Source organism: Electrophorus electricus, chromosome 8, assembly GCF_041902795.1.
Source record: "Electrophorus electricus isolate QZ-2024a chromosome 8, ASM4190279v1, whole genome shotgun sequence".
Taxonomy (NCBI): Eukaryota; Metazoa; Chordata; class Actinopteri; order Gymnotiformes; family Gymnotidae; genus Electrophorus; species Electrophorus electricus.
This window is the reverse complement of record NC_137504.1, coordinates 30,093,060-30,106,844: the sequence shown is the minus strand read 5'-3', so window position 1 is coordinate 30,106,844 and position 13,785 is coordinate 30,093,060. Positions and strand designations below refer to the sequence as shown.

The 13,785-nt window shown below is 37.6% G+C and overlaps 4 protein-coding genes across 5 annotated transcripts; 1 reads left to right on the top strand and 3 right to left on the bottom strand.

Annotated features, from left to right (window-relative positions):
• Positions 1 to 34: 34 nt before the first annotated feature.
• Positions 35 to 4,631, bottom strand: crfb12 (cytokine receptor family member B12). 2 transcript variants are annotated; one of them, XM_081718950.1, is made up of 8 exons: positions 4,405 to 4,631; positions 3,930 to 4,019; positions 3,274 to 3,403; positions 2,953 to 3,125; positions 2,260 to 2,405; positions 1,834 to 1,987; positions 1,302 to 1,429; positions 35 to 1,030 (listed from the first exon to the last, which is right to left on the bottom strand). In XM_081718950.1, the coding sequence occupies exons 2-8, from the start codon at positions 3,988 to 3,990 to the stop codon at positions 446 to 448; spliced, it is 1,377 nt and encodes a 458-aa protein (XP_081575076.1). In that variant the 5' UTR covers positions 3,991 to 4,019; positions 4,405 to 4,631; the 3' UTR covers positions 35 to 445. The 2 variants fall into 2 exon arrangements, with proteins under 2 accessions (XP_081575076.1, XP_081575077.1); XM_081718951.1 differs by lacking the exon at positions 4,405 to 4,631 and having other exon boundaries at positions 3,930 to 4,360.
• A 569-nt stretch (positions 4,632 to 5,200) lies between these two features.
• On the bottom strand, positions 5,201 to 10,550 carry si:dkey-71l1.1 (mitochondrial import receptor subunit TOM40B). Its single transcript, XM_027031837.3, has 10 exons — positions 10,358 to 10,550; positions 9,816 to 10,015; positions 9,335 to 9,402; positions 9,002 to 9,094; positions 8,803 to 8,904; positions 8,614 to 8,719; positions 7,246 to 7,368; positions 7,010 to 7,086; positions 6,697 to 6,799; positions 5,201 to 6,610 (listed from the first exon to the last, which is right to left on the bottom strand). The coding sequence occupies exons 2-10, from the start codon at positions 9,958 to 9,960 to the stop codon at positions 6,471 to 6,473; spliced, it is 957 nt and encodes a 318-aa protein (XP_026887638.1). The 5' UTR covers positions 9,961 to 10,015; positions 10,358 to 10,550; the 3' UTR covers positions 5,201 to 6,470.
• A 179-nt stretch (positions 10,551 to 10,729) lies between these two features.
• On the top strand, positions 10,730 to 12,270 carry ufc1 (ubiquitin-fold modifier conjugating enzyme 1). The gene is made up of 6 exons (XM_027031838.3): positions 10,730 to 10,892; positions 11,167 to 11,234; positions 11,306 to 11,369; positions 11,467 to 11,543; positions 11,629 to 11,719; positions 11,807 to 12,270. Exons 1-6 carry the CDS (start codon positions 10,770 to 10,772, stop codon positions 11,885 to 11,887), a joined length of 504 nt encoding a protein of 167 aa, XP_026887639.1. The 5' UTR covers positions 10,730 to 10,769; the 3' UTR covers positions 11,888 to 12,270.
• Positions 12,271 to 12,406: 136 nt separating this feature from the next.
• Positions 12,407 to 13,690, bottom strand: gig2p (grass carp reovirus (GCRV)-induced gene 2p). The gene is made up of 2 exons (XM_027031833.3): positions 13,561 to 13,690; positions 12,407 to 13,261 (listed from the first exon to the last, which is right to left on the bottom strand). The coding sequence occupies exon 2, from the start codon at positions 13,247 to 13,249 to the stop codon at positions 12,599 to 12,601; it is 651 nt and encodes a 216-aa protein (XP_026887634.1). The 5' UTR covers positions 13,250 to 13,261; positions 13,561 to 13,690; the 3' UTR covers positions 12,407 to 12,598.
• Between the last annotated feature and the right edge of the window lie 95 nt (positions 13,691 to 13,785).

Here is a 13,785-nt window from a genome sequence, read left to right as displayed (position 1 = left end):
ATTGTATCACATAAATGCTCATTTTCAAAATAGTGATAAATGTATTTATTTTATAGTTACATTTTGCCCAGATGTAACCAGCACCTGCTGACAATTTACTATACTAAATACTGTTGTATTTCAAACAATAAGAGGTAGTAATTGGTGAAAAAACTGACACTTCATAGCACCAGGTTTAAACAATATTTGTATGACTATAAAAGCACATGTTTTAAAATCACAAAAAGCAAAAAAACAAAAAACAAAACATTTAGTGTCAATTCTGCACAGGTAATGAGATTTCAGTTCAAGGTCTGAAATGCACCCATTCGTTGATGAATTAATTAGCTGCATTTATTTACCTATACACCAGTATAGTTGTAATATAGTATGCACATTTCTTCACAACATTCAGTCCATCTTCACTGTACATTTGTCAGTATACTTGCGGAATAACACCGTGAGCTTACTTGGACCATGTTATAAAACGGGGGTCAGGCCTGGGCTCGTAATTTCCTAATCCAAATTCAGGATAGAGAAAATCTGTCACTCCTTCAGATGATTTTGTTCCCTCTGACTGGTAATTAGTCTCTGCGCATTCCTCAGCATCCATGTCGGCGTGGTTGCTCAAAGGACTTTCAATCCCCGTTTCTTGATTGTCTTTGTCAAAAGAGGCTCTTGCAACACTGGAGATGATGACACTTGAGAACTGTATGGGCTCCATTGGCAAACAGCTGTAGGGGTCCTGCTGTAACAGATCTCCTTCGGGTTCCTCTATTTTCACAGCTTTACTGTATAGGTCGGAGTTACGAGACAGATCGTTCTCTGAGTCATCCACTCTCGGGGTAAAGTGAGCAGCTTCCAGGTCATTGGTGGAGGACCCACGCCTGATAGCTATTCTTGCAGAATACATGTTCACAATGTAGCCACTCAAGCTACTGTCATCTTCCTCCTCACTTTCAGTATCTGAATGAGCTGTATTTGAGTGAGAAACAGTGTGGCATTCATCAGGAGTGACTGTTAGGATCATGGCAGTTCCTTCTATAATGTACTGTAAAACACAAGAAGTAAGACATTGAAACTGTTTTTTTGTTTGATATACCAGTTTTGGTGTTATCCAGTGTAACTTTGATAATGCAAATATATTTATAAATTGTAGAAGCCTTTGTGATTACAAAGACACAGAGACCCACTCAACAGAATATTTGCATTTTGAATGAAAATGAAACCTTGAACCATTAAGGTAAACCTTGAATAACTATCATTATGTGTCAGTATAAAACATCACCTCAAAAATTCATGAAGGAATTTGTTCAACGCACCAGAGCTTTGGGAGTGTAGTTCCTATTACTTTGGGGCTTCACGTTGCAGCATATGACACTCAGGGCAATTCCAGTAGTGAAAATCAGAAGTAGAGCTAAACCCATCCATATGACATATACTACTCTTCCTGCAGAACAAGGGAGTTGTAAAAGGTCATTTAATAGAAACATTTTATTCTATTTACGAATGAAAATAAGAAATAATAATTAATATATTTAATATTATGTATATATATTTTATACACACACACACTATATATATATATATATATATATATATATATATATATATATAAACATGAAAGGTGTAGAAGAAAGGCCTGCCTGTTTCTTATCACCAATTACAGGTTTGGTGATGACTAACATTCTCCTAAAACTGATTCCAGCTGATTTGACATCTCCAAATGACACCCAAGCATTCACTGCGAGAGCTGCATTAATTCAGTGTCCCTTTAAATAACTTTCAATGAAGCACAGGTTTTTCTATGTAAGTGAGAGATAGCAAAAAGCTCCCTATTAATGTGGTTAGTACCAGTGTGGACTTCAGCCAATGAAAAACAATGGGTGGTGTTGTAATTGACGCGCTGGGACCACTGCGCATAGAAGGCTGAAGTGTTAATGCAGTAGTTGCCTGGTGGCAGGTTCAAGAAGCTGCAATTCCCTGTGCTTGTGTCTTGTGCGACATGCTTCAATAGATAGAAACAAGATAAAGATTTTCATTATGAACTCATGAATCTCTAGAAATTGTGTACATCTTAAAGGTTGCTATCAGCAAAACAAAGCAATCAGTGGAGTTTAGAATTGGAATATATAAGAAAGTAATGAAATGTCTGTTAAACCATACTACTATATGCTAATACAATACTACATTTTAATTCTGTTTCATGTTGTGCTTAAAATAGTTATAGGAACATTTGGGTCAAGAAATTACATCAGAAATCCAGAAATGCTGTTTCACCTGTGTTGTATTGTCAGAAATCACTTGAAAGAGATCAATGGAGAATCTTAGGGGCACATCCTTGAGCCCCTGTACCGGGTGGGTCAGCTGAATGTATATGGAGTATTGGTCGGTGGACACCACCAGATTTGGAGGACTCAGTCGACCTGCAGAGTGAGCCATGGTGATGAATTAAGCCCATATCTACAGTACCTTTTCTAAACAGATGATCTCTCATATTTCAGATTTGAATTCCAATTAAACAGATCAAATTTAAAGTGCTATTTAATTTAATGTATTCTACCAAAGTTAAATCAGCTTTAACAGACAAAACCACAAACCCCCCCCACCTCCCCCACCTGTATATTCTGTGTGTGTATATATACACATAATATTTAAATTACAAGAACATATAGAAAGTCTAATTATAAATAGAGAAAATATAAATACATTTCTCTTTCTCTCTAGAGTTTGGATTCAGCATAGTGCTTAGCATGTGGCAAATTCAAATAGTACTTTTTGGAACTTTCTGATTTTAAATATCTGATGTCATATTTAGAGTCAGGATATATGTTTTTGCCACCTCCAGACAGACTTGAGACTTCCCAATCAGCTCTTAAACCTCTTCCCGCTACACATGATATAGCATAACAAATGCTAAGTGACTCGCCAATACACATTCTAATGTGTTGCTGTGGATGGGTTTGAACTAACTGTCTTTGTATGGCTGGATCGTGATCGGCCATAATGTCCAGTTTGACCTCTCCTGTTCCCATTCTGCTCTGACCCTTATGAAGTAGTGTAACCAGAGGATATGGAGAGTCAAGTGGCAATGCGTAGAGGTGATATTAGTGCAGCCTTCCGGTGAATTCCATACTGGTTTTGAACTGCATAAACAATGAAACAAACAATTCTTTCCTTCTAAAGGAAACTCATCTCAGTCAGAGATTTTTATATTTAGCCATTAGGGACATTTAAAATGCTCAGAAATAAATGACCAGTGTATTTGTCTAGATGGAAAAAGACTGAACTTACTAATGCTCAATGTCAATGAATTCAAGACAGTATCTGGTGCCAGCAGGGTTGTCTGCTCCAGGGTTCCATTGAGCATAAGCCTGAAAATCCAGCACGTCCACAGTCAAGTTGAGTGGGGCTGAGAGGGCACCTACCACAACACAAGCACTTCAACCTTTGCTGCATCTGAAATGGTAGACTACACTGAAATTGTAGACTGGTAAAACTGCTTTGCATATAGTTTCAGCTTTTCGGTTAATTACAGACTGCCACAGTCCCTTGTAAGTGCTCTGTACATATTTCATAAGTGAACAAATGAAAGTGTCATACACAACATTTAACTGAGTTTTACAGACTGATGAGTAATATAACTAAAAATAGTATGGTCACTATTCTGTAGTACACTGATTTCTTTTTGGTATGTAAACAAGGACTTTTTTTGCATTTTTTGCAAATCTTTTGAAAATCTAAACTGAAAATAAATAAGCATTTATTTCAAGAAATATAAACAATCAGATTATAAAAATACAACAAAAAAAAAACAACCAGTAGGATAATATTCATCCCTAATTGATTTGTTTGTCACAGTCATCCAGTTGTGATATCATTTTTTTCTTTCACAAAATTCAGAAAATTTCATGTCATATAGTGGATTATTTTTGCTTGCCCACCACTACCTTCAGATGATGCCAAGTAATTCAGGAGCAGTGTCAAAATAGAGGCTGTGCAGTATGTCATCGTGCAGGGCTTCCATCCAACCTCTAATCCTTTAAAAGGGAGGTCAGAATGCCCAGATGGTAATGAATTGTAAGCCTTCCCTTTAATACATATAATGTACACTAAGTTGTCTTAAACTCTGCTAAAATCCCAAACTATTCATTTCAAGGCAGAAGGCTGACAGAATATAAAAGTCAAAATGCACATGAATTGTTGTTGTTTTTTTCCCTCAGACCTTTAAGAAGCATGGCAAGACAGAAAGCTACATAAGGCTGAGTGGGAACAGAAACTCTTTTAGAAAAGATCCAGAATTTAACTTCTCAGTAAAAACAATGACACACACTTTCAAACACCAAAGCTGATTTACAGAATTAGCAATAGAAACGCTGAGTGTCCCTGAGCTAGAAAGAATGGAGCCAGCGAATTTATACTCACCAGACCGTTCCTGTTCTTCTGCTCAGCTAAGCCTCATCATGGGCACCAGAGTGCAAAAATGAAATGATCACTCCCAAATTCATCTTAAAGCCTACCCAGAGGAGGCGTGACAGGCCTTTAACCTGTGGGGACAGATAGCCTGTTTGTATCGGTCTCTCAGCACACCCACTTCTTCAAAAGAAAACAAAAAGGTTTTTATAAAAAGCATCAGCATCTACAGGCCATTTGAATTAGACATCACACAATTATACAAAGACTTTTGAAAAGAATATTTTCCTCATAAAACAAAGCAAAGACAAAAGAAAACATATTTCTCATATCCAGCCTTGGCACATGTACTGAATAATAACACAGAAACAGGAATTTCTAGTTAGTTTGGTTTGATCTTACCTGTCCAGATCGCCATGCAGGTACTCTAAACATACAAAGGATAACATGGAATACATTTTCTATACAATGTACATGAGCTAAGTATGGATTTATGAACTCATGACATTAAAGCAGTTGCTCAACAGCTCTGCCCTTATAGGAGTCTGTGTAAATGCTCTCTAGTCTTGAACCAAACATTGGTTCTATGAGGAAGTCTATAATAAAATGTCTGGTAAGTGTGTAATAGATTGCTGGCAGCTACTTTTGACTTACCAAGAACTGGATGAATCAGAAAATAAATTATCTGGGCTAGTTTTCCCATAAGCATCATAAAACAAAGATCTTTAAATGGTAGTGATAATTGCACTTACTGTTTTTTTACACCAAGATATGATGCCCTCAGAAGCACCATCAGAACACTGCATCTCATGGTAAAAAGATGTTTATTTTATTAATTTGAAATTAAGTACCAGGTTACCAATCACATTACAGAGTAGCATAATGCCTTGGAACAAGCAAGTTATGGTAAACGTTCAACAGGCCCACTCAAACAATAAACAAATAAGCAAGCACATAAACAAACAAACAAAAACAAACAAATAAATAAATAAATAAATACATACATACATGTTAAATCCTGTGCATATACATGATTTAGTTGAAATTTTGCTGATTTTGTGTGTTTGGCCACAAAGCAAAGTCTTTACTTACTTTACATCCACTGTTTTAAAAGAACTCCTGTAAATCTGACTTTCCAGGATGCTGTAACGAACAGCAAAGCCTGTGTTCTTCATATTACATGCAGTAAATAAACAACCAACTGTAAAACCCAACAGGAAAAGATGAACAACGACTGACAAGTTGATTGACAATTGATTATTCCTATTATAAGAGTGGAAATCTGCCACTTCCACACTTCATATTTAAAGCATTTATGAGTTAGGATTTTTTTCCCTCCTTGCAAGTCTGCCTTCTGGGTTGTTATTTTTACTGTGTACTACTACAGCCTAAATGCTACAACTGATTTTTATTAGTTGTCATTTAAATACATTCGTCTTTTCAATGTACATTTTACATGTGCAGTATAATCTCAAATCAGAGTACCAAAAGATCCAAGAACATAAAGAGGATTTCTGCATGCAAATGCCACTTTGCAGTATAGCATATATAAACATAATTATTAAATAAAAGGGTTTTTGCATCAGGGTTGTATCCAGTCCAGGACAAAAAGTGGAACCCAATTTTCTTTTGTTCCATATTTAATCTGAAATTACCCAAACACATTAAAAAGGGGAAAATGCATATAATTTATGATTCTTCTGGCTCTTCCATAATTATGTGTTTAATGATTAGCCCATAAGAATGTTTTAAACAGTCATTATTAATGTACCTAAGGACTTTTGAATACAAGAGACTCATTCAGGCTGTAGCAACAAATATATTATTTGATTAGGAAGGACAGCACCAACAAGGAAGTATTTGGACCACCGCTGTTCTCCCATCTGGAATGGTTCCTTCCATTTGCTGCTTGTCACAGAAAGTGTGGTTATCCATAATAACGAAAAGGGGCTTCTGTCAGTTTAGCTGCAGTCTGTGATGCACCATTCAATGGACATCTGGAAGGGGTCTTTTGAAGTTCAACATTCCACCAAATCATGGCAGGGCACAGGAGTGTCCAAACGGTTGCATGACAAGATCTAGCCCACATTCACCCCCAGGCCGACCTGCACCTTGTCTCCTTTGTGGTTGACGAAGGCACCCATGATTAACGTGGCAGGAAGTGGACACAGGCGCTTTTCGAGAACACCTCCAATGATGCATCGGCTGTCCAGCATACCTAACAGAAGGACTTCATATAAATGCCTCTCAGTTTCTTAAAGATCTCTGCTCATGAGAAATGCGCAGGAAGCCTAAGATCCTTACCTTTGAAGACCATGTTGGCTTCAGGTAATTCCATCTGATAACCAAAGGAGAATGTAGTCTCCTGGGTCCTAGTGCTGGCCTCAAATTCCACTCCAACCTGGATCTTGGAAGAATTATTTCGAAGACTGTAAAAGTGTTTATATATATATATATATATATATATATATATATATATATATATATATATATATATATATATATATATATATATATATATATATATATATATATATATATATATATATACACACACACACATACACACACATTTCCTGGCCACCATATATGTCATAGTCTTTAGACACCATGATACCTGCTTATTGGCTCTATGATAATAGCTAGCATGGGCACCTCCTTTTCCAGCATTTAGTGTAGCCACCCAGTTGGGCCCTGGAGTAAAACAAGAATCTCTCTTTTAGTAGCACTTAAGATCTCAGATAATGTATATATTTGTGGGTATACTATTGTATAACAATAACATTCCCATAGATCTGTAAAATAAACAAAACAAGCTAACATATAGCAGTTGTAAATGCCCTGCTTGCTAACCTGAATACTGGCCAGCCAAGGTAAGGATGCCTCCTTCTTCAGCTCTTCCTCGGTGATACACCAACTCTCCTCCAAGAACCAGCTGTGGAGAGACACTCTGGAGGAAGTGTGCCACCATGATAACTGTACCCATAAGAAACAAGTAAATATATTTCAAGGAGTAACTCAGAAATTACGAACTATTTACTAAACTAAATATCCCTTACTAGAAAGCAAATAATGAAGATGGTTCCGATGTACAACTGTGAATGGAAATGGGAGAGCTAAACAAAATGCCTGGTGAGATAATTTTGAAAATAACATTGATAAGCATGTCTTTAAAATATTAAGTATTTTTTGTGCAAGATTTCACTCTTTATAGCTAAGTTAATTTGGGTAAGATACTCCGTGACGTCAGAAGGCACACTACCTAGGTTAACTATCAACATGGTAGATGAAGCCACTAGGAAAATAGTTTCTGAAATACCATTGAGGAAAACACATTCTGGTCCAAAAGACAAGGAGTCATGGGTTCAGAGACTCAGAGAGGAATAGCTGGTCCTGATCAAAGTAAGACATTTTCTTAGGCGTCCACTGCGCTCTGTTTAGATAGCTAACTTATGCTAACCTATCTGAATTGCTGGGTAAACTGCTTAGGGTTTGCTAGCTGTCTAGCTAACAGCTACCCATACGTGTCATTTTTTCACTTTTCACTTGGGAATTAATCTGTCCAATATATAGCATTTATTTATGGATAGACATTATCAGCATTCTTCAACAGTATGTGAATATGTGATTGTTAAATTGTTAATTGTTCATTTTAGCACTGTGTAGACATCTGTAAGATGAAGCTCATAAAATAAAAGCTCATAAAATAAAAAGAAAGCTGACAACGACTGGTTCTGTTTGGAGTCCAACAGAGAGGGAACGAGGTAAGCTTGCATTCATAATAGAGTCCCAGACACTGAAGAATCGATATCTGAGTGGTCATTGTTATTTTCAGGTGGTTTGGGAAATGCTGGTATATCCATGAGCTTCTTAAGTATGAATTTGACATGGAACTTGATGCAAGTACAACACAGAAGGCCCTATTTTATTGTTGGGAAATATTCTATCTACAGCTTACATCTTATATTCCAAGGCGTAAATTACTAACTATTTACTAGGAAAACATATTTAAATAAACCATAATTGGAGAGCAACTTAGCCATTGAAACATCGGATCTATTTGGATGTCAGTGTTTGTTTGATGAGACTATGAAAACCAGTTCCCCAGAAACTATTTCAGTCTTCTCCAGTCTGAATTTAGAACTCACTTAACCTCATTCAGTTGTTTTTTCAGTGATTTAAAGCATGGATGTGGGGGCTTTGCCAGTCCTTTGCCCTTACCTGATTCTCTGAAGATGTCTGGGTTTGCCATAGTGAAGGCAGCTGTGAAGTCGCGTCCTCTGTACTCTGCCTCGAACTGCCATGTGACAAACTGGGACTGCTGTGTCTGGAAAAAATGCACAGACAACAGTAACTTCTGCATTTAATTGTTTTTGCCTGAAATAGATTGTGTACCTTTCCAGGACTTACCTGAAATACTGCTTTTGCTCTGATTCGCTCACTCAGGTGGAATAAGGAGTGGGCATTCAAGCTACCAGAAGAGTCCATTTCCCCAATGAGCATAGGGGAACTCTATGATGAGACATGCCATTTAGAACACAAAATCCTTTCACATTTAGAGAGAAAAAAAAGGTGATTATAGAGATTATAGCAACTATAAGAGACCTACTGTTTCTTTACTGTCAGGATCTGATTGGAGGTGTTCAACATGGAAGCGATAGCTTGATGGCGCAACAGCACTGAGGTGAAAGGTATGGCTGACCTATATTAAAAGAAGGATTAAATGCCACACTAATTCATTAGTCCCAAATGTAGATATAAACATCAGACAGAGCACTAATTTATGTTTTGTTTATCATCTTAAAATGATACTTCCAGGAAAGCATGATCCAAGTTTTAATATGATAAGGACAAAATTAACTACATTACTTCCCTCTGTTTATCTGTGAGATGATTAATAAGAATCAGAATTAGCTAATACTTGAAAAAAGCAGGGCCAAACCTTGAAAAAGCTGCTGAGAGTTTTGTTTATGACCATTTTAACACCCTCAATTTGCTGTGGAAACACATCTAAACAAACACAAACCATTTGCAGACATGAGTGATGGTGATGTCACTTGGTCACATAATCTATAAGTCACATTTGGAAAAAATAAGATATGAAACACAAAAAAAAACAACAACACACCACCACACACGCACGTGCGCGTGCGCGTGCGCGCACACACACACACACACACACACACACACACACACACACACACACACACACAGGCAGAAAGCAAAGGTCATTGTCCTTCTAGAGCTTTATGCAGACCAAAATATAGTTGTGTGTCTTTTCTGGAACATCAGACTGCATTATTCAAATATCAAAGCAACCATTACAGAAGGGTCTCTTTGATATTGGGCTAATGTTTATTATACCTTATACTTTACTATTGTATCTTATAAACATTTTATAAAATTTTTTCTTATTTATTTACCTTTGCAGTTTCGGTGGAGGCCATCAAAGCTGCCTGGGTTTGGGAGCCGGCCATCCCTCCTGTCCCACCGTGAGAAGGGCCTGTCATGGGGAAAGGGGGAGTTCTGCCGCCCTGGCCGTGATGGCAAGGCCAGCACACTGCCCATGGGAACCAGGGAGCCAAAGGTGAGATGCTTCCAACCTAACTGAGCCACTACTTATCTGTAAAACGCAAGTCACATTGTCAGGATGGTGTACATTCAGAATGTGTAAATCTTTGAATCTCAGATACACTTCAAGATTAACGTTTACAATAATTAAAACGCAAGAATAGCACAATTAGAATAAACGTAAGAAAACATGACTTCTAATGACAATAATGCTTACTAACCAAAATGAAAAAAAAATATCTAGCAACTATAGTATGTACAGTGTTCATACGTCTATGACAGAATATTAATGACAATACATTCTTTGCCAATCGCTCGAATGCTGAATGCCAATCGCTCGAATGCCAATCGCCGCCAATGCTGCAGTTTGAACTGGGTTGCCAGTGTTACTTACTCTGTATCAATCTGGTTTGGATGAACACTATCGGAAATATTGATGTGCGAGCATCTGTTTAACTTATAATGAACCATGAAGCCTGAATAAACCCACAAACGGAAGGAAACCTAATCAATTTTAAAGGTTCCAAAGAGATGACAGGTCTGTTATACTGAACGGTGCAACTAAACGTTCAATCCGGTGAAATTACGTGTAGCAACATGGTTCCGATGTACAACTGTGTATGGAAATTGGAGAGCTAAACAAAACGCCTGGTGAGATAATTTTGAAAATAACATTCATAAGCATGTCTTTGAAATATTAAGTATTTTTGCGCAAGATTTCACTCTTTATAGCTAAGATAATTTGGGTAAAATACTATGTGACGTCAGAAGGCACGCTACCCAGGTTAACTATCTTAGCTGTCAACATGGCAGATGAAGCCACTAGGAAAGTAGTTTCTGAAATACCATTGCTGAAAACGAATTCTGGACCAAGAGACAAAGAGTTATGGGTTCAGAGACTCAGAGAGGAATATCTGGCCCTGATCAAAGTAAGATATTTTCTTAGGCGTCCACTGCGCTCTGTTTAGATAGCTAACTTATGCTAACCTATCTGAATTGCTGGGTAAACTGCTTAGGGTTTGCTAGCTGTCTAGCTAACAGCTACCCATACGTGTCATTTTTTCACTTTGGACAGTCCACTAGATAGCGTTTATTTATGGCTAGACAGTATGAGAATTCTTTGACAATATGTGATTTGTTCATTGTTAATTTTAGAACTTTCTGGACATCTGTAAGATGAAGCTCATGTTTTATATGTTGTAGTACGTTGAAAATAATAAGAAAGCTGACAACGATTGGTTCCGTTTGGAGTCCAACAAAGAGGGAACGAGGTAATCTTACGTTCATAATAGATTCCCGTACACTGATGAATCGATATCTGAGCGCTCATTGTTATTTTCAGGTGGTTTGGGAAATGCTGGTATATCCATGAGCTTCTTAAGTATGAATTTGACATGGAATTCGATGTAAGTACAGCACAGAAGGCCCCATTTTATTGTTGGGGGAATATTCTATCTACATCTTACTTCTTGATGAACTGCTTATGTAAAATAACATTTACAGATTCCAGTTACGTATCCAGCAACAGCACCTGAAGTGGCTATTCCTGAACTAGATGGAAAGACTGCAAAAATGTACAGGTTGGTTTTGTATATATTCTTGTTTTCCCTTGTTTAAATGTTTAACTATGGGTCTTGAGCATGGTTTTGCTTTTTTCTTTTAAAGGGGTGGCAAGATCTGTTTGACAGATCATTTCAAACCACTTTGGGCAAGAAATGTGCCAAAATTTGGATTGGCTCATCTTATGGCCCTAGGAGTAAGTTAAAGATCTCCATAGGATTGATGCAATATTGAGAACCAGTTACTTTCAGTGTACAAATGACACGTGTGTACTGTTCCTCAGCTTGGACCCTGGCTTGCTGTGGAGATACCTGACCTTATTTCTAAGGGCCTTATACATCATAAAGAGCAGCAGAGCAGCTGAAAAGGGACCGCAGACTTTATCCAAGAGAACGATGGGAAAGGCCCCTTGCTGTCTTAACAAGCTAACCCCAGACCAGCTAAAGACTGACATGAGGCTTTTTGTCTTTGCATTGATGGGAATTCTTACAGTTATGATCTGATTGGCCATGGCTCTCAGAAATGGCATGGCATATCTGTGCATTTTGGCTGAGCATACATCCAAGACCTGTAAGAGCAGTTGTAGAATACTGTTTGCTATCAGTAAAGAAACTAAATGCCCAAATAAGGGACCATTCTAGTTTAAAAGGCTTCTAAACTTGTGCATTGTAAATTGTAAAACATGTTTTTCTGTTTATCATGATTAATTGTAATGTATTGACAACAAATTAAACAGAAGTCAACCCATTTTAGTCTGTGTTCTTTGTAAATTAAATTTTTTTTAATTATTATTATTATTGTCAGTTCTCCCCCTGTAGTACTGCAAGAGACCCAACATTAATGAAAAGAATTAGTTAATCAATATTAATCATTTTAGGATACATTTATATGATTGTCACTTTTTTATTGCAAGGTGTATATTATGCATAATACACTCCATTCAAGAAAATACCTGAAATCAGTGTCAGTAAAACAAGTCCTGTGCACCAGTGACCAAAGACCAGTAAAACAAGGTTTATCTTTTATCTCTAATCTTTTTCAATTCATTTTGGCATGGAGTTATCTAAAGAGATTCCTAACCCCATCGAGCACATTTATGTTTGTTCATGAGTGTGCAGATGGTCTCCCCACAGCCCCAGCAGGGTTGGGTGCTATGCGCCGGGCAGAGTTTCCGTTTGCACAGTTGACAGACTCCTGGGCTAGTTGTGGCAGCTGGGGCCATCTGGCTCTGGCGAATGAGCTGCTGCAGCTCGGCCTGGATGGCAGTGCTGGGCGCCAGGGCAACATCTATCACTTTGATGCGCTTTGGGTCCCACACACAGTCTTCCTCCAGGCCACTGGGCACAGCGAGCATGCCACAATTGGGTGGGACCCAGGCAGTGTCGAAGCCGTGGTTATGCCAGGTCTTCTGCATAGGGTGGTTGTCCGTATCGATACGCTTGATTTTTCCACAGTTGACGCTCAACTTTAGCACAACTTTGTTAGTGAAGTGTGAGTTTATTGGATAGCGCTCGGCTTTCTTCTGGTTTCGACTCACATAAACTCCAGGTCCCAGCATGCCATCAGAGGACTGCTGGAAGCCATTCTGGATAATGAGTCGTGCGGTTTGGACTTTGGTGCCATGGTACATGGTGTAGCTCCTGCCTGACTTTGGCTCTTGGTCTGCACTAAGGCAGCGTTCCTCATCGTATTCCACTTCCCAACCATAGAAAGTGATAAAAGACATCTTGTTCTTGGTCTGTACACACAAAAGAATGACACACGAAATAAACCCAGGATAAAGATATTGAAGATTTTCAAAGCTTGTGTATGTGTGTGTTAGATAAGGATAAAAAAGAGTTTACATATGAGAATCGCAAACAATGTTGCTCTACTCATTCAAATTTATCATCGTAAAACAGAACCGAGTGCGCTGAAGGATTTATTTACGTCACATTATTTTCCACAGATATTGACATAAAACAGATTGTTAAAAATATATATAAAAACTAAACGAAAATATGTACGGTTTTAAAGGGTAATTCTGGTGGTTCCTACCTTTGCAACAGCGGAGTAAATATAGACAAACTTTCGTTTTCGTTTTTAAAACTTGGCTATCTACTTCTTCCATATATATTGTTGTATATTTTATTATTGTTAAATTATCAATAATGTGAACGAACTTTATTATGTATCATGTTCTAATTATGATATTACCAATTTTCTGTAGCGTTTTCATAACTTTATTTTTAATTTTTATTTTTGGCAAATCTCCAACCCTTA